The 24,751-nt window shown below is 38.3% G+C and overlaps 1 protein-coding gene across 9 annotated transcripts in view; it reads left to right on the forward strand.

Moving 5' to 3' along the window:
- The window catches only part of nfixb (nuclear factor I/Xb), a 196,775-nt gene that overhangs the window by 17,126 nt on the left and 154,898 nt on the right, over positions 1-24,751 (forward strand). For 4 of the 9 annotated variants that reach the window (XM_088343981.1, XM_088344037.1, XM_088344017.1 and 1 more), the window contains exon 1: positions 16,555-16,741. In XM_088343981.1, the coding sequence (XP_088200107.1) occupies positions 16,580-16,741 (162 nt within the window). In that variant the 5' untranslated portion in view covers positions 16,555-16,579. Of the gene's footprint in view, positions 1-2,441; positions 2,526-13,084; positions 13,271-16,554; positions 16,742-24,751 lie in introns of those variants that run through there. The other 5 variants (XM_088344001.1, XM_088344009.1, XM_088344046.1 and 2 more) reach the window with 3 other exon arrangements.

The raw sequence follows: 24,751 nt of genomic DNA on the forward strand, positions 1-24,751 counted from the left end.
CCATTATTTTTTTTCTTTGTATCGCTGCCTCTCTCTTTTAAAGGGACAGATGGCCTGAACATTTTTCCGTCAACTTTTGGAAAAACCTTTCAATGATGGAAAATTCGGTCAAAGTAACATTTGCAGAGACAGAAATGTAAAATATGTTAACGTTGATGCAGCATGGTTTTAACTTAGATTTCATCACAAAAGACAGGTTTAACATCCCGCACAGGCCGTGAAGCCCGCAGCATCCAGGACCATTGGACCCAGAGAACCTGGCTTGCGGCAGGGGTCCGCCAAAATCACCCCTCCTACTACCGAGCCCCCACAAATAAAATATGAAATTTAGGGTTTGCTTTAGGCTCAGTCAAGTTAATATGGGGATTCTCAATTGTTTTCTGTCGTGACTCCCTCACGCTCCCCCAAGATTTATCTTTTTTTTAACTGATCACATAATATTGGTGGGGACAAAACAAAGACTGTTCAATATTGATTTTTCCTGCATGCCATTGTTTGACGTTTGTAGCACATTTTTCTTTTGTGCTTCTCTCAGCATTGTCTCGCCGGCCACATTAAATGATGTGGCAACATTTGGCCAGCGGGCCATGAGTTTGACACATGTGGGTAAAAGGCTTACAGGGCTGATGTCTGCGTGTGTACCGTACATGACTGTGTGCGTGTGAAAAATTTCTGCTGAATCAGTGAGCGATGCAGGTAAAACGGCAGCGGCAGGAAATGCCATTGTGCTGTTAGTATTGTGTGCAGCCGCAACAGCTAAACATTTCTCTCCCCATTTAGGTCTCATTGAGTGTTGGGCTTCGGGCCTGCGCTGCACATGGAGGGAGGGGGTGGGGGTCGCCACTTTATTGTTTCAGTGATATGTGATTAGTTGTGGTGGGACTTGATCATAATTTTCAAAATTGTAACAGACAATTTAATTTGGCTTGACGACAGCTATTGGAAAATAAGCAAATATAGTTGGCCATCTGCAGTCATAGAAATGCTCTGATAACAGTTTTATTTCTCAAATTATCTACCTGACCGCAGGAAACAAATTGAAAGTTAATGGAACATCAGTATATTTATCATTAGTTACTGTTAAAGGGTCATAGTGTATTTTTTAGCTCCCCAAAGTGTTAAAACAAACCTCAGTTAAATGAAAAACAAAATGCGCAGACTATCAATAATCAATCAATAACAAAACCATCGTGTAAACGTGCACTTTTTTTACATTACTTAAGCCTCATCTAAAGGGAGCCGAAATAATTATCTGCCATCTTACTGCTACGGTGTCCCAAAACGTCAAAAAAGGCTTGGCTAAAAATGAGAAGGGAAATGGTGTGTTTGGATCACTTTGAGTTTCCATAGTTTGTATTCTTCCTTGTGCTTTTTAGTACTCGCTTTCGGTTGCATTGCACCAGGCATGTCAAACTCAGTCTGGTTCTGGGGCCAAAATTCAGACTTTCTGTTCTCAGTAAAAAAAAAAAAAAGTCAAAGCCAAATGTTTTTTTTTCAGTACCATGCTTTATATTTCACCCTAGATTTGTAACCTATCCTACAAACTATAATCACAGATGAAAAGGGATCTTTTATAAGCATAACAAATGTATTCACAAATAATGGGGAAAAAAAGATTTTTATGAATGGGTTTATTTAAGCGGTCGAGTAAATGCAGCTTTACATCCAAACCAACTCACCAGGAACATCACAAACATAAACAATCTCAGGTGAGAGCTATGAATACAAATATGCTCACCTCAATTGTCATGCGGGTTTGAAATGAATTCATCTACCCATCCATTATCTGCACTGTTTATCCTCAATAAGGTCACAAGGGTGCTGGAGCCTATACCAGCTATGGGCAGTGGGAAGGAGACACCCTGAAGTGGTTGCCAGCCAGTTGCAGGGCACACAGAGACACACAACTCACTTGCTCATTGTGGGAGGAAAACAGAGTGCCTGGAGGAAACCCAAGCAAGCACAGGGAGAACATTCAAACTACGCACAGGAAGGCTGGTAGCTGGATTTGAACTCATGACCCCAGAACTGTTCCGCAGACGTGCTAACCACTCAGCTGCCGTGACGCCCAGCATTTAAAATAAAAAATAAAAGAAATACAAATTAAGAGTGTTAGCAATGAACGAGCAATAACATCAGATCAAACCACTAGACTGGGAAAAAGATTATGCACAATGTTGTCTTCAACATGAAACAAGACTAGGCGTCAGCTCTTTTTCACCTTTACTGCCCTCTAGCAGCGGGAAGGGGCATTCTATTTGTAATTAAAAAAAACAAAAACTTTTGATAGAAATGAGCTAGAGACTTGCTTTTCTTTTGACGTACTCATAAATGTATGGATGGCAGGCCTGCGAACTGTATATTTAACATTTTTTTGGTTTGAACAAATTTATTGACACTAACATAGCTGAAACGATAACATGCTTTTTTTTTTTTTCCAGGCAACCGAAAACTATCTGTTGAATGAAGAACCCTCCAGAGGTCCTGGGATGCCTGAGTGCTTTGTTGTATCAGACTCATACAGGGTATGCATTATTATGACTATTATGATGATTATGATGATTACTGTATTTATTATTGTTATAACTGTGAGTCATTCCTCAATTTCTCTATGATGGACAGTCGGTGTTGAGGCTTTTGGTAATTGCCACGATTATAACGTCATTCACAGCACTATAAGTCAGCTGCAAGCCATTACAATCATTATTTCCACATGCACATTCAATAAAAAAGAGGGCGAATACACAAAATTCCCCCTCATTTCCGACCTTCCCCAAGAATGAAAATAATGTATGAAAATGTGAGAAGAACGGCAAAGACTATGAGGGAGCGAGCATTTAATTTCCAGCCGTCACGGCGATTGGAACCGTGGAGATTGAGCTAGGGTAGAAAAGAGAAAGACAACTGGGATTATGATCGCTAATGAGATGGGAGCTGCAGGTTTTGGTGCCGCTGCATTTAGTTTTGACTGCTTTTAGAACAGCGCCAAGTCTTGTAGAAAATCTGGTTTTCTACAGTGTATCATGTTTCTCGAGGTACGGAGCTAGAGATGAAGCATGATGGTTGTAAATGAAGTGCACGGGTAGTGTAGGACTTTTTTTCTTTCTTTTGGATAGCAGGGGTGGGGAAGTCCATTTGGCTGTATTAGATTCCGGGGGCAGAGAGTTCAAGAATATCCACATGATGGTTTCTACTTTCGATCATGTTCGCCTACTAAAGTAGTAAGTCGTAAGAAATGCAGTCGCTGATGCACTTATGTCCCCCTAGAGCACTGGTTCCTCAACTGGTCTGACTTGAGGACCCACCACTTCACCTTAATGACAGGCTGAGACCCAAACATGAAATGAAATGATCTGCATTTATATAGCGCTTTTCAAGTCAATGACTTCCCAAAGCGCTTTACATTGTGCTTCACATTTCCCAATAGCGGCCGTGATCTGTGCAGCCATGTAAGGCGCTAACCTGCTTATTGGGGGTATTGGGGTTTTAGTGTCTTACCCAAGGACACTTCGGCATGTAACACGGACAAGCCGGGATTCGAACTAGGACCCCTTAATCCTAAAACGATCGCTCTACCTCCTGAGCTACTGCCGCCCCCGGAAATGAGGGGGAATTTTGTGTATTCAACCAAATTCCATTTCTCAAATTCATCCAATAAAAGGATCGTGCAGTTTAAAGCAGAGATAGTATAATATGTAAATACTATTTTCTTATTTCATTAGAAAAATAAGTTGACAAAAAATGATATATAATGAAGAATTTCACTACAGACGCTGCACAACTTATGAGCTATCATTCGTATGTTGAATTTATTCGTAAGTTGCTTCAGTGCTATATTTTGTATATTTAAGGTTTATATAAGTATGTTTAAGGCTTGTACAGGTAACCTGTATTGTTTTGTTCTAAAAATAAACATTTCATAAAATAATATGCTCTATAAAGATAAATAAAGTTAAGTGTAACTTACTTTTGGAAGATAAGCTTCAAGAGGTCCCCCTCTGTGTTAGAGAGTGGCTGAAAAAAAGCTATCAAAACATTTTCTCAACCGTATCAAGCTTTCTTATTCCACTTTTGTTTCAAAAGAAACAGCTCGCCTCTTCTTTACGCTTTACACCAACCATACTGAATGGATGCAGGAGATATTGAACAATAAAAACATCAAAGTTCTTACCACGCTAGAGATACAGTACAGTGTGTTTACATTACACACAAAACAGGAAGTAGAAACCGGATTTCTTCTTCGGGTGGATGCTGGGTGACCTCTCATAGGGCCACACGGCGTAAAGAAGCACTACAGTCCTGTCCTCAGAAAAAGGCGCACACAATACAAAATCTAATTTATAGCAATGTCCGGATATTTTTCGACATCCCGAAAAAATGTTCCTATCTACAGTTTTTCGTATGTCGAATGGTTGTAAGTAGGGGAGGATCTGTACAAAAATAAGAATATAATAGAGCAAGAAAAATGATTGGACTATATATTGTTTTTTCTCACTTACCAAGCCTCAAGAGAGCTGCCACAGTGTTGAACAAGTTTTTAGGATTATTTTCCGTTGCCCTCATGTAGGTTTCAAATCAGGAGAGGGTTTAGTGGTAGTCTGTGCAGCCCTTTGGAGACTGTTTGTGATAAATGGCTATACAAATAAACATGATTTGACGTCAAATCCAAAGAAATAATACCACAGTTGTCCACAATCGCGAGTTTTTTTCTATCACTTGTGGCTGAAGCAGATAAAGATCCAATGACTTAAACAGTGAAAATTCAATTTGGTAAAGCACAGGTCTCTAACTCAAGATCTGTGGACCATAAACAGCCCTATTTTTCTCTTGAAAGACTTTTCAGAGCCCACTTACATAATTTTGCATTATTATTCCAATATAGTTCGTACATTTCTTGATTACCCTTACCCTCTGATAATATAAGTAAAGCTTTTCTTCCATCAGATTGATTTAAAAACATTTGTTATTTTTGTGTGTGTGTGATTGTGTGTGTGTGTGTGTGTGTGCGTGCGTGCGTGCGTGCGTGGGTGCGTGCGTGCGTGTGAGTGAGAGAGAGAGAGAGAGAGAGAGAGAGAGAGAGAGAGAGAGAGAGAGAGAGAGAGAGAGATAATACAAGAAATACATAAGATCATCCAAAACGTCCCCATCATGGAAATCTTGTTGGGAAGCTGTTGCGGTTCTCCGCCATAGAATCTTTCTCCTCACTCACAGAACTTAGAACAAACTTTTTGCTTACGTGCTATTTTGTTTTCCGGCTCTCATGCATGAAAGTGTTGATCTAGTTCAGAGGTGGGCAAATTATGGCCCTTGGGCCACATTTGACCGATCAGGCTTTTTGATTTGGCCCGCCAAACAAAAATAATAACAAAAATTAATTACATAAAGGTATGTATAGTAGAGAAATCCCTTGTTTTTTGCAAGTGTTGCGTTCCAAAAACTTCAAGCTTTAGTTAAAAAAAACACAAAATAACAAACATTTGTATACTTAGAAATCAGTAACATAACATATAAGACTGGAACAAAATAATAACTCTATATCTACAGGAAAAAAAGAATTGCAGTTGAACAATTTTATTGTCATTATACATAAGCAAATCAAAATTGGAGGGCTTCTCCTTTCAGTGTAAGAAAGCAATTTAGAGAGCGACTGGCACACTTGCATCGTGGATCTTCGAAATGTGCCAGGTCTTTGTGATGGTTAAAATACCAGTCATTTATGTAACAGTGTTTTACAAGTTCTAGCTCCAGGTCATCTGTTTCATGGTTAACGGATCCCGCTTTGGTGGGATACAGACTCAGCAGGGGTGGCTTGTTACTTTTGCTTCATCTCCCCACGCTTCCTCAATCTGTTTCTGAACATAACAACAATCCACAGAGCATCCAGTGGTAATCAGGATTTCTTTGCACTCTTCTGACTTTTGCAGAGTCCGGTTTAATTGATAAATTTCTTTTTAATGTACGGAGCGCTAAAATACTCGCAGTTTTTTTAGGTGGGCGGAAACATTGACTTGTGCCAGTCTCTAAGCACTATGATGTAAAAAAAAATTGCCTCTTTATCCTGACAGACTTTTTCAGTATTTTTGTTTTTTTAAAAATGTTCATTACATGTGTACCCAGGAGGGCCCTGGCTAATCTTGGGTCATGTTTCATAACGTCAATGACAAAGAAATTCAATTTTTTTGCTTTAATTGTACGTCTTTCCAATCCAACTTAAATCAATTATTCTATTTATAAACAAATACATGAAATGAAATTGAATCCTGGCCTGACCCCTTTACTAAATGTGTTAAACCAATGCGGCCAGCAACTCAAAATCTAGTTTGTACTTTGGGTTTAAAATGTTGAAATGACAGTTTCCAATGTATAATTTATTAGAAAAACTTCAAGTCCTCATGTTACACAATTGACTTCAGAAGTCCCTTTTTAGAAAGAAAGGGGGGAAAAAAAGAAAAATCCTCCGACCAGTGGAGTCTTTGGCAGGTCACGACTTCTATATATGGAGCCACTTAAAGCAATGCCAGATAGACCTCGAGCCAGCCACCAGAACCACACGTCGCTTTCTCCCCCTTTGCGCCACAAAAACAGCTGCGTGTAGCTTTATACCATATCAACGGCACAAAGATTTTGAGGATTAAGTACTTCACAGAATAATAAAGCGCGTATTTCCTCATAAAAGTATAAATTAAAATGGTCGTCGCCATTGGTTCCGAAATTATTTTTTTATTTGCTCAACATCAAAATGTTTACTCTATTGTTTATTACAGAGTTATTGAAAGAGTTATCATTTGTATTAATTTGTGAGTATTAGAAGTATTGTTGCTTATATGTAAAAAATAGGGAATAGAGTATTTTATCCTAATTCTAAATAATACAAAATATAGGATATTAGTGTTTTTCACACGGCAGTGATTCTATAAATAAAGGCTTTTAATGTGCACATGTTAAAAGCAAATCAGAAGTGGGTAGTAATGGGTTACATTTAATCCGTTACATTTACTTGAATACATTTTGAGACATGTTGTGCTCCTTGGAGGGTTTTTAAAATACTATACTTGTTACTTTTACCTGAGTAGATTTGTGAAAAAGAAACTGTACTGTTACTCTGCTACATTAGACTGCATTGAACCCATTACTGAAGTAAGTATGCACATTTCTCCATCGCTTATTTTTTTTCTCTGTCCCTTGAATGAGCGCCCAGCTGTGTGGCCAAATCCCCACCTCTTTGAAGGAGCAGGGCAGGTAGCAAACCGGTGTGTGTGTGTGTGTGTGTGTGTGTGCTTGTGTGTGTGTGTGTGTGTGTGTGTGTGTGTGTGTGTGTGTGTGTGTGTGTGTGTGTGTGTGTGTGTGTGTGTGTGTGTGTGTGTGTGTGTGTGTGTGTGTGTGTGTGGGTGTGTGTGGGTGTGTGTGATCTGCCATTGACACTAAAGCTAAAAAGAGAAAAATAACTGCACAGGTAACAAACTTAAATTTGACCATTGTGATTTTTTTAACCTTTTCATAAGGTTGCTATTTTATTTTAATAGAGGCATGCTCATTTTATAGTCCTCTTTTTGTTGATATGTGGCACATTATGCACCTTTGTTTCTGTTTTTTCCCCAATCCTCAAAAAAGGATGATGTCAAATATTGGATTTCTTAATAGTGTTTCTTTAATTCTATTAAATCAATTAAACATTCAGTTATTCATTAATAAAGTAACAATGTTAAACTTGAGGCAGTATAATACAACAGAGTAGTCATGTTATTCTCCACAGGGTGTGCGACATATACTCTGGTGAGACTTGTCTGTGAAATTTTTAACACTTTATTACTGGGTATAAATCTTTGACATGTTATCTTTGCACTAAAACGCAAGAGGGCATCTAGGCCTTTGTTGATAAGTATAACCTTGCTGTATTGTGCCAAAAATGTCCCCTTCTTTTTTACCAAACGAGAGACAAATGTTCAGAAGATAAGGCGTAATTTCGCCAAAGTAAATATTTTCAACTTTCTCTGAAGTATTTTGTAAGCATGTTATTTGTGCTAGAGTTATCTGAATAAATCCTAATATGTTACGTTTTCAGTCAAATGAACAGGCATGTCAATCATGTCATCATGTATTCAGCCTGTTCTTTATTTTTTTATTTTAATTATTTGATTTTATGTTATCGGTATTGGATTTTAGCAAATACAAAACGTATCAATTCCTCTGTGTGACTTATATATGGGTTTTCCTTCATACTTATTTATTTTTTGGCTGGTGAAATTTATACTCCGGAGCACCTTTTTGTTGGGAAAATACGGCATTCCAATTTTTCAACCAATATGAACGTGACTCTCTTCCTCAGCTGCGAAACTTTATTGAATTCCAGTAATTGAATTCTGAAAAGCTCTTGCTTAACGTTGCTGCTGTTCTGTCCTAAATATTCGTGTTTGCACTGCGTGAAAAAGCTGAGCCGCAGAAGACCTGGCAGGCCAATGCATATGGCTCTGGCATGTGCTCCTAAATGAGAGATTTACTTCCATCCACCACTAAAGGTTTGAGGAGCGCCCGCATGTGTTTTGTTGCCATCAAATCATTTAAAGGGTTACAATATGTTTTCAGCTAGTATAAGAACTTTTTTCACCATGACGATTTCAATATTCATGAGTTTTAGGTGTGTATAGGGATGTGGCTCAGGAAGTAGAGCGGTCATCTTGAGAATTCCCAGCTTTTTCGAGTTAAATGTGTTTTTGGGCAAGACACTGAACCCCTAATACCCATTGCATGGCTGTCTCCACTATAATGTGTGTATGTGAACAGGTAAAGTGTGAAATAAATTGTAAAGCACTTTAAGAGGTCACCAATAACTTGTTAAAGTGCTACATAAATGCCGTACGTTTCCTATAATCGTTCCTTATTTAGAAGTAATAGTACATCATTCATTCTTAGTGACGTTGTATATCATTTAGCGCATCATACTGCTAAAAAAATGCAGTCATTAAAAAAACAATAATGCTTTTTTTATTTCATTAATGAGCAAAAATGCATAAAATGTCATATACAGTATATGTGCATTTCTTTTAATTGTCATAGGTCAATATATTTGTATTTGTATTTCGTTTTCATATGGCTACCCATAGCACTGAGTTGGTATACAATTATGGTGAGGCTCATGTAATGTCACAAAAATTCACATTTGTCAATGTCATGATTATTGATCAGTATTACCTGTGCCTGCTCATTTAGCGCCAGCCGCTGCAGGCTACTTGATTGGTCCCCTGTCCTTTTTTTAAGCCCAGTCCTTTCACTCTCCTGTTGTCAGTCCGTCAGCAAACCTCTGTTTCTACAAGGCAAGCATTTTGACTCAGACTCCTGTCGGTCCCGTTTTTTTGCACCCGTTTTCCACCCAACCGTTCCTGATCTCCCCGTTTGTTTTTTACCCCGACCACGTTTGCTCTCCCGTCCCGGCTTACGACCCATTTTTGATCCTGACCACGTTTTTGCTCTCCTTTCCCGGCTATCAACCGTTTTTTTTCATCCTTGACACCGCCATCTCCAGTTCCGCATTCGGATCACGATCCGATTGCGTGAGCGGCTTGCTTCCCGCGTCCAGCGAGCACCAGATCGCGGGTGCTGCCCCTCCTTTTTCTATCAATAAACTTATCGTTAACGCTACGCATCTTGGTCCTGATTCCGTTCTGGTCGTGCCAGTCAACCTACGAATATTTAAAAAAGCATTTTTTTTAAGCATTGCATGTATTTTTGCTAAAGATCTAAATCAATATTGTTTTTTCATGAATCATGAAGTTTTTTTCTGCCGCTAAATAATACACACTTTCTATTCAAAGGGACTATTGTTACTTGTAGTCATTTTGGTCTTACTGTTTTTTTTTTTAAGATAAATGAAAAAAGTATTGAATAAGTAAAACCCATCTGGGAAAAAATTGACAACAATCATTTCAGTTCTCATTGATATTCTATTGTTAGCAGAATGTGACCACTTTCTTAGGAGGAGAAAGGAGGATGAACCCGATTTCCATAGTTCTTTTTCCTATGCAACTGTCAGTAATTGGCCACACAGAGCTCAAATCTCTTTGTTTGATTCGTGCAAGCTTGCGGTTGAAACGCACAAGCGGCAGGCTTCATAAATCTGCGGGATTCCAGTGTCAGGCCCCAAATTAGCTCCTCTTTTTTGCGATGACTCACCCCCAAATTTCCATCATGCACCCGCAATATTATCCAAGAAACGTAACCCTCCGTTTTTCCTCTTTCTCTTCTTTTCTTTTTTTCACTGGATGAATCAGTCACTACTGTGGGTTTGCATGACAAAACAACGCACCCATTTCTTTTGGACGGCATTTTGATACTGCCTGATTATATGAATTTCCTCGTAGTTGGAATCATTTCGACTCCAGTGACTGTTTGGCTTGGCCGCGCATGAAAAGTACAGATGTGGCCTCTGGATGGAGTGAGAAATAGTTCAGAGGATAAATAGTCTTCACTTCATGAAATAATGCATCTATTCACACACCCTGGAATGAATGAAGGTGTTAAATCCAGAGTTTGGTTGAAATTATTGCATCAACAGCTGCAACGGAGGGGTTTAAAAACACAGTTTTGCTTATTTGTGTAAAGCTAGAGTGTACATTAAGGCGTCACCGAGTTAAGAAACCACAAACTATGCTATGGATGTGCACAGAACCCTAGGGATGGTCAGCTTGATCCAAATATTGATATCATCGCTACTAAGCATGTCTTTTGGTTTAGATCGATACTATTGTCCTGGGATCGATCCTTCACTCCTCCACCAATTACCCCAAAACGCTGCTTTTATATTAATTCAGCACAGTCCTTCTCTCGCCCTCTGTAGGTTTATGTGTCTGACAAGCACACTTTTAGTGCCTTTTCTTACCTGGCTTGCTGCTGAATCCTGCCTGCCAGGCAAAAGAAATGTGCCCACCCCTACAACAAGCTAAAAATGGCGGAGGCAAACAGGAAGCACTGCCTGGTGTAGATTTTTTTTTTCAACAACAGAAGAGGCCAATTCCAGGTGTAATTTGTGTTGAAAAGTTGTCTGCTACTGTGGCAACAGCTCAAATTTACATAAACACATAAAAAAATCTGCAGGGAGCAACAAGCTTTAACCAAAAATATAGCTGTTCCTAAACAAAAACTTTGCAGCCTTGATTGGACCAGAACGGAAACAGGACCCAATTGCATAATGTTTACCACAAGTTTTATTGAAGGAAACAGGAAGGGCTGCGCCCACGACCCTCAATCATGCGCGACGTAAGGGTTCATAGTCACTTGATTTATTGCATGCATTCAATAAACAATACAAATAAGTCAGGGTGTCTGTGCACGACTGCATACATTTTCAGCACGAGGTGATATACCTGAAGGTACGGCAAGCGCAGAAGCCCATAAAGTGCCAAACAAAAAAGACAGTCGCACACGCCCATGACTTAACAAATGAATGCGGTACCAGGGTTTTAACAGTAATGCAACAAAAACACAGATTTTGTGAGAATTAAAAAAACTCAAAACAACCAAATTTCAACTCAGTTACACCGGACGCGGGAAGCAAGTCGCTTTCTTACTCGGATTGTGATCCGAACACGGAAGTGGATCTTCCGTAGCGAGCGATGGCGGTGTCAGGGACGGGAAAACTGGTCGGTAGCCAGGACTGGGAGAGCAAGACATGGTCGGGGTCGGGAACGAGTCGTAAGCAAGAACGGGAGAGTAAACGTAGTAATGAACAAAAATGGGTCGTAAACTGGGACGGGAGAGCAGACGTGTTCAAGATCAAAGGTGAGCAAAAACGGGACAGGCGGGATTCGGGGTCGAAAAAGGCTTGCCTTGTATACACAGAGGTTCGCAGACGGACTGACAACAGGGGATTGAAAGGACTAGGGTTAAATAATAATAATAATAATAATTTCCTTGTATTGTCATTCTGTGTAACAATGTACACAGAACGAAATGTCGATTGCACCTGACCCGTTGTAGCGAGCCGATGCAGCCGCAGCCAACAGAGGGCGCCGCCGACCACTTTTTAAGTCTTAGGAATGACTCGGCCGGGGCGCGAACCCCGACCTCCCAGTCTCAAAGCGGGCGCCTTACCATCTAGGCTACTGAGCTGGTAAATAGGGACAGGAAGCCAATCAGAGCCAGCAGCGGTTGGCGCCAAATGAGCAGGCACAGGTGATTCACATCGGTAATCATGACATTAATGCGTGTACTTGTACATGATGTGATTTTCTTAGACACGCCCGAAAAAACTTTCTGGGTTGTTAGGTTGGCATTTTGACTTTACTAGAAGCAGAACTTTTCTTAGTGTCACAATTTTCATTTAAAATTGTCAATTTGTCTCCCCCGAACCTCATGTGTTCTTTGAAAGTTTGGTATTTTTAACACATAATGTTAGACAAAATATTCACAATCAACTTATTAAAGACCCCTCAAATGACACACGCCACCTTTAACGTTTCCAATGTAGTTATTTATTGAGAAAATAAAACATTTTTTGTTTGCGAAAACAGGGGTCTCTAACATGGTGCCCACGGGCACGAGGCTGCCCTCTTAGGGCAGGTGAAGTGCCCGTCGATCTGTTCACAAAATAGCTCCCCAGTATGTTTTTGTGTGGTGGACTGACGTACGTATTCCAATGATTAAACTGGTAATAACATAGTTACAACTTAGTGACAACATGATAAGTTGTTAATTTAGAAATACATATCAAACTACATGCCCCAAAATATTTGTCCTGTGTTTATTGTAATTATAAACTAACTCGAGGGGGACTAGTTGATTTATTTCAAGCAAAAGTTGGTATCGATCTATACTGCGTGTGAATTTACTTGTATCGGCGGACGATACCAACATTCCAAGTATTGCCCACCCTCCTGAACCCATATCTGCGGGTCAGTGAACGCAACTGCAGGGAATGTCACTCCCATGTAAGGAAGCAATGACGTAGCCGTCAAACGCACCAAATTAATTACGTTTGTGTAGTTGTCATATATTTCTTGTCGTATGCGAGAGTCTTAATACAATGTGTGAAGTGCAGCTTCGGAAGTCCCGCAAAGCCGCATGCAGAGGGTGGGAGAAAAAAAACTTTTTTTTTCTCCTGAAAGTTTGTGTAAGCGTTCTAGGCGGGGTTACTGTAAGCTTGCAGCATGGAGTGAGAGAAACCGGACTGCGAGCGATTGCGATGCAGCACCACGCCGAGCTCCCTTCCAATTTCAATAAGCTGTCCGCTTCTTTCGTGTGAAAAATCAACATGTACTCCCCGTACTGCTTGACACAGGTAAATCTGCATTTTCTTGTTCTGTTTTCGAGGTAGGGCTTCTGCGTTGCTTGTACTCGTAATGTATATTCTTTTTGGTAGATAAATACTACGTTGAGCTTGAGTCGAACTTCCAGAAACGAGCGCTGCGTGCAATACTTTTTGGGGACGCGAGTAATGCGAAGCCTGTACTTTTTTCAAATTGTATTTTGGGAAGAGAAAATGGCGGTTATCCTCAAATGCATTGCATAAAAAAGAAGGAGGAGATCCTACACAGGAGGAGGAGAACTATTTGAAAGCTGAATATTGGGAGCGGGAGAACGTGAAGGGACGCGTGTCTCCAAGTGTGCGCGCGCTCATGTATGCGCGCCTGTGAGATAGCTTTTCACGCAGGCTGCATCGTCTTTGTTGACTTTTCTATGGGACAGGACACCGATTTTGCTCCCTCGCGAATTTTGCAATTTGATGCAATGCGTGATCACTCTCCCAACTTGATTTTGTATTTTACTGGATGCATATTTGCATGTGCGTGCTGCGCGTGCGTCTTACGCGGGAGAGTGCTTAAGGGGTTTGCTGGTGGAGGACTTGATTCAAACTGTCGTTTGGTGAACATCTGTGAGGCAGTTTTCCCTCTCTGGTTTGCTTGACAGTCTTTAAGATTACACAAAAACCAACAAGCCGAGTTTTACGAAGCCCAAAGGATAGAAATAATGTGAACAAGTTGGGTGCTGCGTTTCCCTGTTCATCATTGGTGTCTTAATTTGAATGACATTATTTGCATTATCATACCTGTCAATTATTGTTATTTTATACAATGTCCCTGTATTGAATACGTTTTTTTAAATCATTTCAATTTGTGTACGCCTTATATTTTTTTGTGCGGTGAAAAAGAAATAAAACACCGATCTCACCGTGCCCATTTTGGCTGTAATCCAGATCGTCTCGATCACTGGTACCAGACCACAACGTAATCGTAGATTGCTGATGAAGATAAAGTCTGCAAAATCCTTCCCTACCACGTATAATGAGCAACACTCAATTTACAACAAGTGGGAAAAGAACTAAGAAAGAAACCACAAGGATTATTTGTGTTGTTTATTTGGGAAATAAAATACGATTCTTTACACAAATTATAGTCCTCATACACGTCTCATACAACCCCAGCCTCTTGATCTTATTAATGATTGTAATTGCCCTTATTAAGCGAAACCTTACAAACACAACGCTGCACCTATTTACTCGTAGCAAGACAGATTATGGAGAATAAAAAAATCGATAATTTGTGAAAAACAAGTTTATTGTATTTAACATATAAATAAAACAAACTATTATTTCACTTTCTTTCTTAGCCTATCCCCACTTGCAGTAAATTTAGTGCTGCTTATCATACGTAGCAGTTTATACAGCGTGCATAATATGAAATGATCGGACAAGTATGAAATACCGATACGTATGTAGTCCATCTGGCTGCGAGTAAATAGGTGCCGTGTTGTGTTTGTAAGGATTATTATTGCTTAATAGGGGCAATTGCAATCACTAATAGGGTGATCAATTGGCATTATTTGGATAATTGTTTTCATCCACCTATTTTTGAGCATTTAGTCTGAAGTGTAGCTTTGATAATCGGTGTGTGAGTGTGTGTGTGTGTGTATGTTATTAGAGAATAGAGATACATTATTTTCCTCCTGCTGATAACAATCCAATTATTATTATTTTATTATTATTATCATTATAATGATTATTATTATGATTATGACGAGGATGATGATGATTAATATTACTAATATTTTTATTGTTATTATCTTGATTATATTTTACAATTAAGAGTCAGAAGTACAAATCCCAATTCAGTTTTTACAACTATTGTTCTCGTCCACTAAACTAATGCTAATTGCAAATTTACATACTGTTTTCAGTACAAATTTGAGCATGTTGCGGATTATTCTTTCAAATATTAGATGTATAAAGTATCTTTATTTGTCATCCATTGATTTTTCAAGTGCTTGGTAGTTGTTACTATTTTTACAGTGGTTTTCCAAACAATCTTTGAATAAATTCTACTCGAGGTGGCAGAATTTACTGTAGTGTCTTTGTCATGCAGGCAATTTTCCTTCTGAGAATAATAAAAACAAACCTAATTTTTTTGTCTTGGTGAGTTTAGAAAAGGAAAAAGGAGTCCGTGTTTTGATCTATTTTGATCTATATCTTGAATTTTACCAAAGCTCACTTTTTAACCATCGCTGAACAAATCGGCCGTGAGGGTCTTTCAAATGGTATATTTTAATTGCTCTTTGCATGTGGTTATGGTACAGTTTTCCGTCAGTCAAAAATGTAGTTATGGTAAATACAGGTTGTAAACGCTAACCCTTACATCAAATATTGTGGCAGTCATGAACAAAAGAATTATTAACTGTGATGAATGATTGCTGGACAGTGACGCGTGGACTGTGCCTTGGTCTTCGGAAATAAAGTGAGTGTGTGTGTGTGTGAGTGTGAGTGACTGTGATTTCTATCCAAAGTCTACACAACGGCCTTCCTAAAGTAATTTTAAATTGTTTCTCATACAACCTACCCTCCCACACCCTTGTATGCAGGGGTTCGGACTTGTGCTTGAAATCCTTGAATGTTGTGTTTTTAAGGGTTGAAAAGTACTTGATTATTCTGGTGTAGTGCTTGTAAATGATAGAAATTGTTGCCATGTTTTACAACAAGTCTGCTTGAACTTGACGCGAAAACTACTCTATGGTGGCTTTGCTTCTCCATTCCATATATCTCCTCATGATTAACTGCAACTGTTTTTAGTTTGTACGTCAATGTCATACAAAGCGTCATCACCCCTCCCCCTTTCCTAACGGGTAGTGCCCAATAGTGCTGTTGAATGCTACACCTAAACAGGGCACTATGAATTGTGTATTAACGTAGCATTTCCCAGTCGTTAATTGTAATGATAAGGTCTTCCTGCAACTGAAAATGTAAGCTACTTATTACCGTTATTCTTACCCAATACTGTACCTATATGTGAAGAGATTGGTTTCAAAAATAAATATATTTGGAGTTTACCCAAGATCTAAAAAACACATGTCTTGCTCTCTGCATTACAAGTCGCGTATTTAAATAGCAGATATTTTTTGTGGATTTACAAAATAGATGATTAATATCGGATTTCTTCTTTTATTGGTTCTGACGGTATTGGAAAATTGAGTTTGAAAGTCCTTAAAAAGTGCTTTAATTGGTCCTTGAAAAAGGTGTGTGAAGTCTGTATATGTGTATTTTGAAAAATATTTCACCTGTGGCACATTTCAAATAAGTGCACAATTAGCTAGTATTGTGATGTTGTCATATGGCGCTGTTTTGACGTGTGCGGCATTTTTAACTGATTCCTTCCCTCTGCCCCCTCTGCCCGCCTGGACGCTGACCCCCTGCTCTCCTCGCCTCTTAACCCTCTCAACACTAAAGTATTATCCTACTCACCTTCTAAACAATGCCCTAGTGGTAAGTCCTGTCCGTATTTATTCAGCATAAGATTTTTTTCCAATATTCTTTTTGGGAAAAATGTGTATTGTGTGTGATAATCTGTGGCCTGCAGCAGAAACGATAGGCTCCTGTTTGTCTTTATTTTCACTTTGTGTTACTGTTATATGATTTGACCGCAATTGCTATTCCAACTTTGAGAAAAAGTATAAAACATTATTGGTCTTGTCACATGGTCTGAGCGTTTCCATAGGGAAAGAGTTAATGCTTCAAACCCATGCAAAAGTCATCTGAGCTCCCTGAGATGATAATAAAAGTGGTTGAAAGTAAAACCATAAACCACGAGCCAATTTTGGACCCATAATAAAACCTTTTGCATATTTGTTTGCAGTGGAAAAGTACTGCATCGAAGCATGTATTCTAAAATAACTGGGGTCATAAGGAGCACATATTGACAAAAAAAATGGTCCGATTCTCTATTTGGATTAATTTAAATACAATCATACATTTGCATTTGAACATTATGACCCAGTTCTACCGTTTGTTGTTCACAGCCAACACTATTTGTAATGCTTAAAGGGACACTGTGCATTATTTGACCACCAGATGTCGCTGTATTGTGTTGTGCAACCGAAATGTGTACTATAACGCCCAAGGAAGAATACAAACTACAGAGACTTATAGTAACCTAACTCCACCATTTTCCCCTTTTTTGCATTGTGTCACCAGGGTTAAAATGCCCAATAGTATTTCTTCCATGTATACATTTAATTGGGGGCGGCAGTAGCTCAGGAGGTAGAGCGATCGTCTTAGGATCAAGGGATCCCAGTTCGAATCCCGGCTTGTCCGTGTTACATGTCGAAGTGTCCTTGGGTAAGACACTGAACCCCTAATACCCCCAATAAGCAGGTTAGCGCCTTACATGGCTGCACAGATCACGGCCGCTATTGGGAAATGTGAAGCACAATGTGAAGCGCTTTGGGAAGTCATTGACTTGAAAAGCGCTATATAAATGCAGATCATTTCATTTCATTTCATTTCATTAATAATAATATCACAATTATAGTGTTCACTAAATACTTCCTACACCAACCTTTTACAAGGTTTTTGGTCCTTGGGGCTACTTGTAGCAGTATAATGTATGACAATCAGGTCAGCTCCCTCTTGGTGGGACACATCTTAATAGGTAGATTATATAAAATATTTCTGAAGCTACGAATATTATTTTTTGTTTACATGATAATTTATGTAATTTACTTATTATTCAAATGAATGCTTTTTTTTAAAGTGAAGTTTTTTTTACCACTAGTAGCTGATACATAACACCCGATGTCCCTTAGTTTTAGGGGTTGTTTTAAATTTAGCACTTCAATACGACTTGGGTCATAAATAACCCAAATCTTGTCAAAAAGTGAACCAACACATTACTTGGATCAATTGGTTCCATGTTTTTGGAATTCTTCTGGATGAAAACCACAAATATTTTGAGTTGGTATGAACAAATGGAATTTTGGTGGGGTTATTGTAATAAAGCTTATAAATATATTAAATGAAGACCATCTTTTTAGGTTGATATAAAGAAACGGCATGGTAGTTTTGGGGTTTTAAAAAAAGAATTCATTTTTAAGGGGTCATAAAGAAAATCATGCTGTATAAATATGTATGTATGTATATACATATATATATATATATATGTGTGTGTGTGTGTGTATGTATTATATGTATTATATGTATGGATATGTATGTATGAGTTTATGAGTCTTGTATGTTGCTTCAGCAGGATGTATTGTGTTTTGGTTCCATCCTCAGCAGACGTTATCACCCTTTTCGAGAGCAGTGTTGTGAAAGAAAACAGTGCAACATTATTCAGAGTCCAAGTCTGAGAAAGCATGCGGAAATATAGCCCACTATGATTTAAATGAAAGGCATCCACACAGTCCTCATACGTGACGTTGAGCACTCACCAGGTGCTGTTGTGACTTGAAAACTAAATTAAAAGCTCGTGAGTTTAAATTTGTAGAATTGAGTCCTAATATGAAATAAAATCTTATGTTCAAGTAATGACATTTTGTTTTGCGGATTAGCCAAGTTTCATGTTCTTGCAGAAAATGCACAAAGTAACTAGTGTGTAAGGTTTTATGGTCCCAAATAATGTGACTGCACAGACCTAAAACCTTTTATTCAAAATACTCTTAACACCTTTGGTGCCAGTTTCCATCAGTTTTCACTGGAAAACATCATTAGTATCATTAAAATGCATCGTTAGCTGCTATTTTCAGTTGACTTGACACAAGTCCAAGTACCCAAAATGTTACTCGTGAGGATATGTAGTCTTTGGAATTCTGGGCACTAGACAAATCAAATAATCCAAATTAAATGTACTTGACAGGAAAGGCAGATTTATTTATCTGTTGAGAACTGGGGTGGGCAAACTTGAGTCGCGGGCTGCATTAGGTTAAAATAATTGGCAATCGGGCCTGGCCAGGAAGAAAAACATTATTGATTAAGTAAACTCCTTTCATTTACCCATACAGTCTCAAATCCAATACAAGAGGAATGAGGTAATGTTCGGAATATCCAATAAATACATTTCCATGCAGATAGCTATATGGACGAGTTAAATTTCATTTACTATTTGTTTATGAATTGATTGTTTTCAAAAAATTGAAAGAAAAGTAATATTAAAACGTCAAAATTTAAAACGAAAATGTGTCATTTATTTCACGACTTGAAAATATCTTAAGAGAATAAATACACCTGAGGACACACTGGGGACAAGAGTGGAACCATTTTTTTTTTTTTTTTTTAATCATGATATATATGACTAAATATGTCAAAGTCAAGGCCCGCAGTTCACATCTGGCCCCCTGAAAGGTTTTCCTCTGGCACTGAGATGATCTTGATTCAGGAATCGTGTATTTGTTTTCACCGTAGTATGTTACTTTTCTTTGCACTTTATTTTATTGTAGTTTAGTCAATTATTTAAAAAAAATCACATTATTTTTCCTTCGGAGTGATTTCTGCCTACTTTTGCTAAAATATGGTATATAGGCTACTGATGGTGCTTAAATAATACTGGCTTCTTTTATTTAAGGTTGATGTAATGGGGATTTATATATCAAGGAAATGTGTCTTTTGTGCCTGTTAAAAATTAAAGATTAGGGACTTAGCCATAAGAAAATATTGCTTTATTCATCTGTTCGTATTGCAATATATTGATTAGCTTTACAGTAGGTTCAAATATGTTCACTAGGCCTGGGGTCTCCAATTGAGTATATCAAACATTTCGCGTTATTCAGTAGTAAAACAGTTGCTCTTAGCTTCTAAAAGGTTGGCAACGCCTACGATTTTTAAATTTTCAACTTTTGTTCAGTACAGCACCTGGCTTGCAGTTTAATTTTTTTGGGGGCCCTTTTATCCATTTGTCTTTAACCCCCTGATATAAATGATGATTTGAAATAGTTTCCTGCAGATTCTTTTGCACCGGATTATCTAAAAATCTATGTATTATAGTATATACTTTTTCCTGGTAAACCATCGCTATAGTAACTAAACTCGGGTGTGCACAAAACTAATTCGGAATTATCGGGGTTCGTGCAGCCTAAATCCTCTAAAAATGTTTGAACTTTAATGTTGTATTTTCAAAGACTGAAAAGTGCTTGAATTGAGGGTGAAGTTCTTGTAAATGCTTGAAATTTCCGCCATGTTTTTCAATAAGTGTGCCTAAAAAGGATGCAGACACTACTCTTTGTTGGCTTAGCTCTGCCATTGCATTTCTTAATTAATAACAACCGGCATGAGTTTGTTCAGCATTATCCGATGAAGCGTTATCGACCCCACACATATATTTTGAGACTGGGAGGTTCGGGTTCGCGCCCCGGCCGAGTCATTCCTAAGACTTAAAAAGTGGTCACCAGCTCAGTAGCCTAGATGGTAAGGCGCCCGCTTTGAGACTGGGAGGTTCGGGTTCGCGCCCCGGCCGAGTCATTCCTAAGACTTAAAAAGTGGTCGGCGGCGCCCTCTCTTGGCTGCGGCTGCATCGGGTCAGGTGCAATCGACATTTCGTTCTGTGTACATTGTTACACAGAATGACAATACAAGGAAATTATTATTATTATTATTATTATTATTATTATATTTGTGGCTCTGCAAAATAGATGATTCACACCGGATTTCTCCTTTTACTGGTACTGGAGAAATTAAATAATTGTCTTTGAAAGTCCTTAAAAAGTGCTTGAATCTGGCCATTAAAAAGGTTTACGATCCCTGAATAACAATTGTATACCAGCACAGGTTAATGGACCAAATCAGATGACACAAACACTTGAATTTTTCTTTGATAAATGTCATACATACATATCATCAGTTTTCTTCTGTTCATGGAGTCCTGAATATTTGCAAAGAATCACACAAAACAAATACAAGTTGGCTGCTTTTGGTAAAAGGTGATCTCAGCTCAAACAGAGGAGCATGTCCTTTTTTTTTATCTCGAGCTGCACATCGAGCTGGGCAGAACTGACTGTCTGATTCGGTGTCGGCGCAGCTGTCCCAGCATCCGTAGAGAATGGATTCCTAGCGCTTTTGCCATCGGAGGTTTCCGCCAAAATGAATGGGAAGATCCCCAACGTTGTGTGCCTGTGACTTAGCGGCGGTAGTAACACAACAGTTTGTGAGTGTAGCCTAGTGTGTTTGTGAGTCGCTTTTCCTTCACTCATACAGTATCACCTCTGGCTTGGATTAGTCTTTGGCACATGGTGCTGCCCACAGGCTCAGTGAGGTTCTGTGGCCGATGATAGGTTATGTTCCCATGGTGACCACACACACACACACACACACACACACACACACACACACACACACACACACACACACACACACACACACACACACACACACACACACACACACACACACAGTCCTAAATTACATAATTGAGCAAGCATATTCAAGACAACTCCTTATATTTGGTTGGGCTACAACGATTAGTCGAAGTTGTCGACAAAACACGGTAATGGAAGTAGTCGACAATGAATTCTATTGTTGACTTTTGTCGCAAGACAAATTTTTCAACAGAGTGAAGCCTCTCTACATGAATGAGTAACATGAATGTAATCTCTGCTGAGAGTTCTTTATGCACAAAAGCGTCTGTGTCTCGAGCAGTACATCAAGTATGCGTACCAAAATGTTTTAGTTTGGAAGCATTATCGCCTCCATATGGCCAATAAAAAAACAACAGTGTCACCTTTTAAGTCGAGCACCTCTAAACACGAGAATTACGCTATTCAAGTATTTCTGAACAAAAATCTTCCTCGCTATACAAAGGAAAATCATAGAAAAACTAAAACAGCAAAAAAAAAAAAACGTGCTCTAAAATTGTGTGCATGTACATTCATTTATAGTTGCAGTAAATTTGATTTTGAGTATCCGGCAAGTACTAACGTATCATTAAAAGTCTCTTGATTTAATACCTGGCAAACTCCGCCTATTGCTTCCCTTGTTAATGTCAGCAAATCCTCCTTATTAAGCAATAATAAACCTTACAAACACAACACAGTCCTTATTTAACTCACTGCAAGACTACGTGGAATACCACAATAGTATTAACAATCTACAATGACGTTGTCGTTTGCTACCAGTGACAGCGACGATCTGGATTAGTACCAAAATAGCCAAGGCTAGAACGGTCTTCAAAGAAAAAAAAATCCTCTCTAAAATTTGTATGGCAAACACAATTTTAAATGATCAAAAAAACGTATAAAATAGGTTCATAAGTTGACAAGTATGCAATTGACCTGACTTCCTTGCAGATCGGGAAAATTCATTTTGTTACAGGAGGAATTTGAGCTACAAGTACAATCCTTGAACAAATTAAGCTTGTCGGATGAGGTACCACTGTACTTCTAAAGTTTGCAGCGCAGACCTTGTGTATCATTGCAGTAGCTCGGCAACACATGAGCATTTAAAGATAACATCAGACAGTTGAACAAAGTTGGCAATATTCAAGTAACGTTCAAGCCAACACGGTTTTCATGGCACATGTTGTACATTTTATACGCATGTTTTATTATGAAAAAAAAAGAGCTTGAGTGTTAAACCAAACTGTGCTGACAAACGTGTTTGAAATTAAATGCATGCAGCCAGAAGAACACACGTCAGTTGTTAAAAGGTTTAAAATTACAAACGTCAGTTGTTAAAACCATTTGATTTCAACCGGTTAAGGATCATCAAGTTCTCTTGTTACAGACTTTGTAGTTGACCACTGTATGTACTTCACAAAATGCATATAATACTTGTTTTATTCACTGTTCTTTTGCTGCTTATGAGCCTGTTCTTGGATCTTGGAGTTTTTTTGTAAAAGATTTATGTCTCTACTGACCAAGCACTGTGTCATATTTGTTTTTTTATTTAATTTTGGTACTAATTCACCGTATGTTTGATAAAGATTGTATTCTTTTATCGCACCGATTTTATTATCATTTGTCACATAAATAAATCTACTTCATGGTGAATTTAGGAAAAAAATAATCAACATCCGATTATTCAACCAACCGATCCAACAGTCGGTAACTAGTTGACTATTGAAATAGTTTGTAGTTGCAGCCCTAATAGTTAGTGTACAGAAAATGAGAAGACAGCAATAAAAAACGTGTGTCAGCTCACAAGCCGCCTCCACAAAGTGGCCCGGGACCAGAAAATAGTAATTCAACGGTAAATATTTGAGCGCTTGGTCATTACTGAGCTACTGCCGCCAGTACAGGATGTTCTTTCCTCAGATTTTCTATCATAAATCTAAATAACAGTGCAGCCATTATGCGCATATCGGGAGCGCTGAGACGTCCAATCGGACGGGGGCGGCTGAGGACGAAGTGCCGGTGGCGACGTACACGTGCTGTTTAAATTCGTTCCAGGTTTTGTGAAAGTGGGAGGGGCAGCTTGAATTGCTGATTAATACGGTTTACAGCTAACCACATGCTCATATTTCAGTGCAAAAGCCACAAATTGCCCCCTGTCGTCTAAGGCTTCACTTGTTTTCTTCTTCTTTGTATTTAAGTATCTTCAGACTGCACTAGTATTACTTCCCCTGGAGTGCTTGGTAGCTCTAAATGAGCTTAAGAATTGTAAACATTTTACAACTTCAAAATGTTTTAAAGCATTTCAAATGTGAAAATAAATATACCAATGCACAATAACTCATTTCACTTTTGGTTTTGTCATATTTTAGCATGCTTTTCTAGTAAAACAAAAAGAAAATGACTACTTAAAACGAACAAACTCTGAAACACAGCTACATATAATTGTAACATAATTTCAAATATAAATGGCATGGATGCAAACATTTGTAAGTGCAGAATTCTCGACAGAGCCAAATCATTCCTTAATTGTTTATGTACATCAAGGCTTATTATCAATTTTGTTTCTCTGATATGATTTGAATGTTTTTATTTTATTTTATGATTTAGTATATACGTATACATATGGCAAATTAAGAAATATACAGATGTTTGATATTACAGTTACATTAGGAAATGTTATAATTGTAAATGTAAATTCTAAAGATTCTGTCAGGCTTTTTGTTGAAAACGGCTATTTATTAAAAACTAAGCCTTGAAAATGAAATATTCTTGTAAATTCGAAAGAAACATTAAAATGATTTTGCCACTCACTTTATGGGTTACCTGTTTATGAAGGGAGTTTTATAAACCCATCCCGATTATAGTTATCCTATTGTGTTATATACTTATTTGTTTATATGATTTTATATTTTGAGCTTATGCATCCAGCACCACTCAAGCTAGCAGTGTCCCTTTAAGACCAACAAAAACAATTATGTATTTATTAGGACATTTGCAGAATTATTGTAGGAGTGTGAATGTTTTTGTTGTTTGGAAACACAATATACTCGTTGATGATTAATGCTAAAAATGAAATAAGTATTTTGAGTCTAAACTCTAGGGTTTGTATGGGTGCTTGAAATCCTTAGATTGTAATTTTGAGTTTTTAAGGACTGCTTGTAAATGCTTGAAATTGTTG

This window comes from Urocampus carinirostris, chromosome 1, assembly GCF_059441175.1.
Source record: "Urocampus carinirostris isolate Australia breed hairy pipefish chromosome 1, RoL_Ucar_1.0, whole genome shotgun sequence".
NCBI classification, from domain to species: domain Eukaryota; kingdom Metazoa; phylum Chordata; class Actinopteri; order Syngnathiformes; family Syngnathidae; genus Urocampus; species Urocampus carinirostris.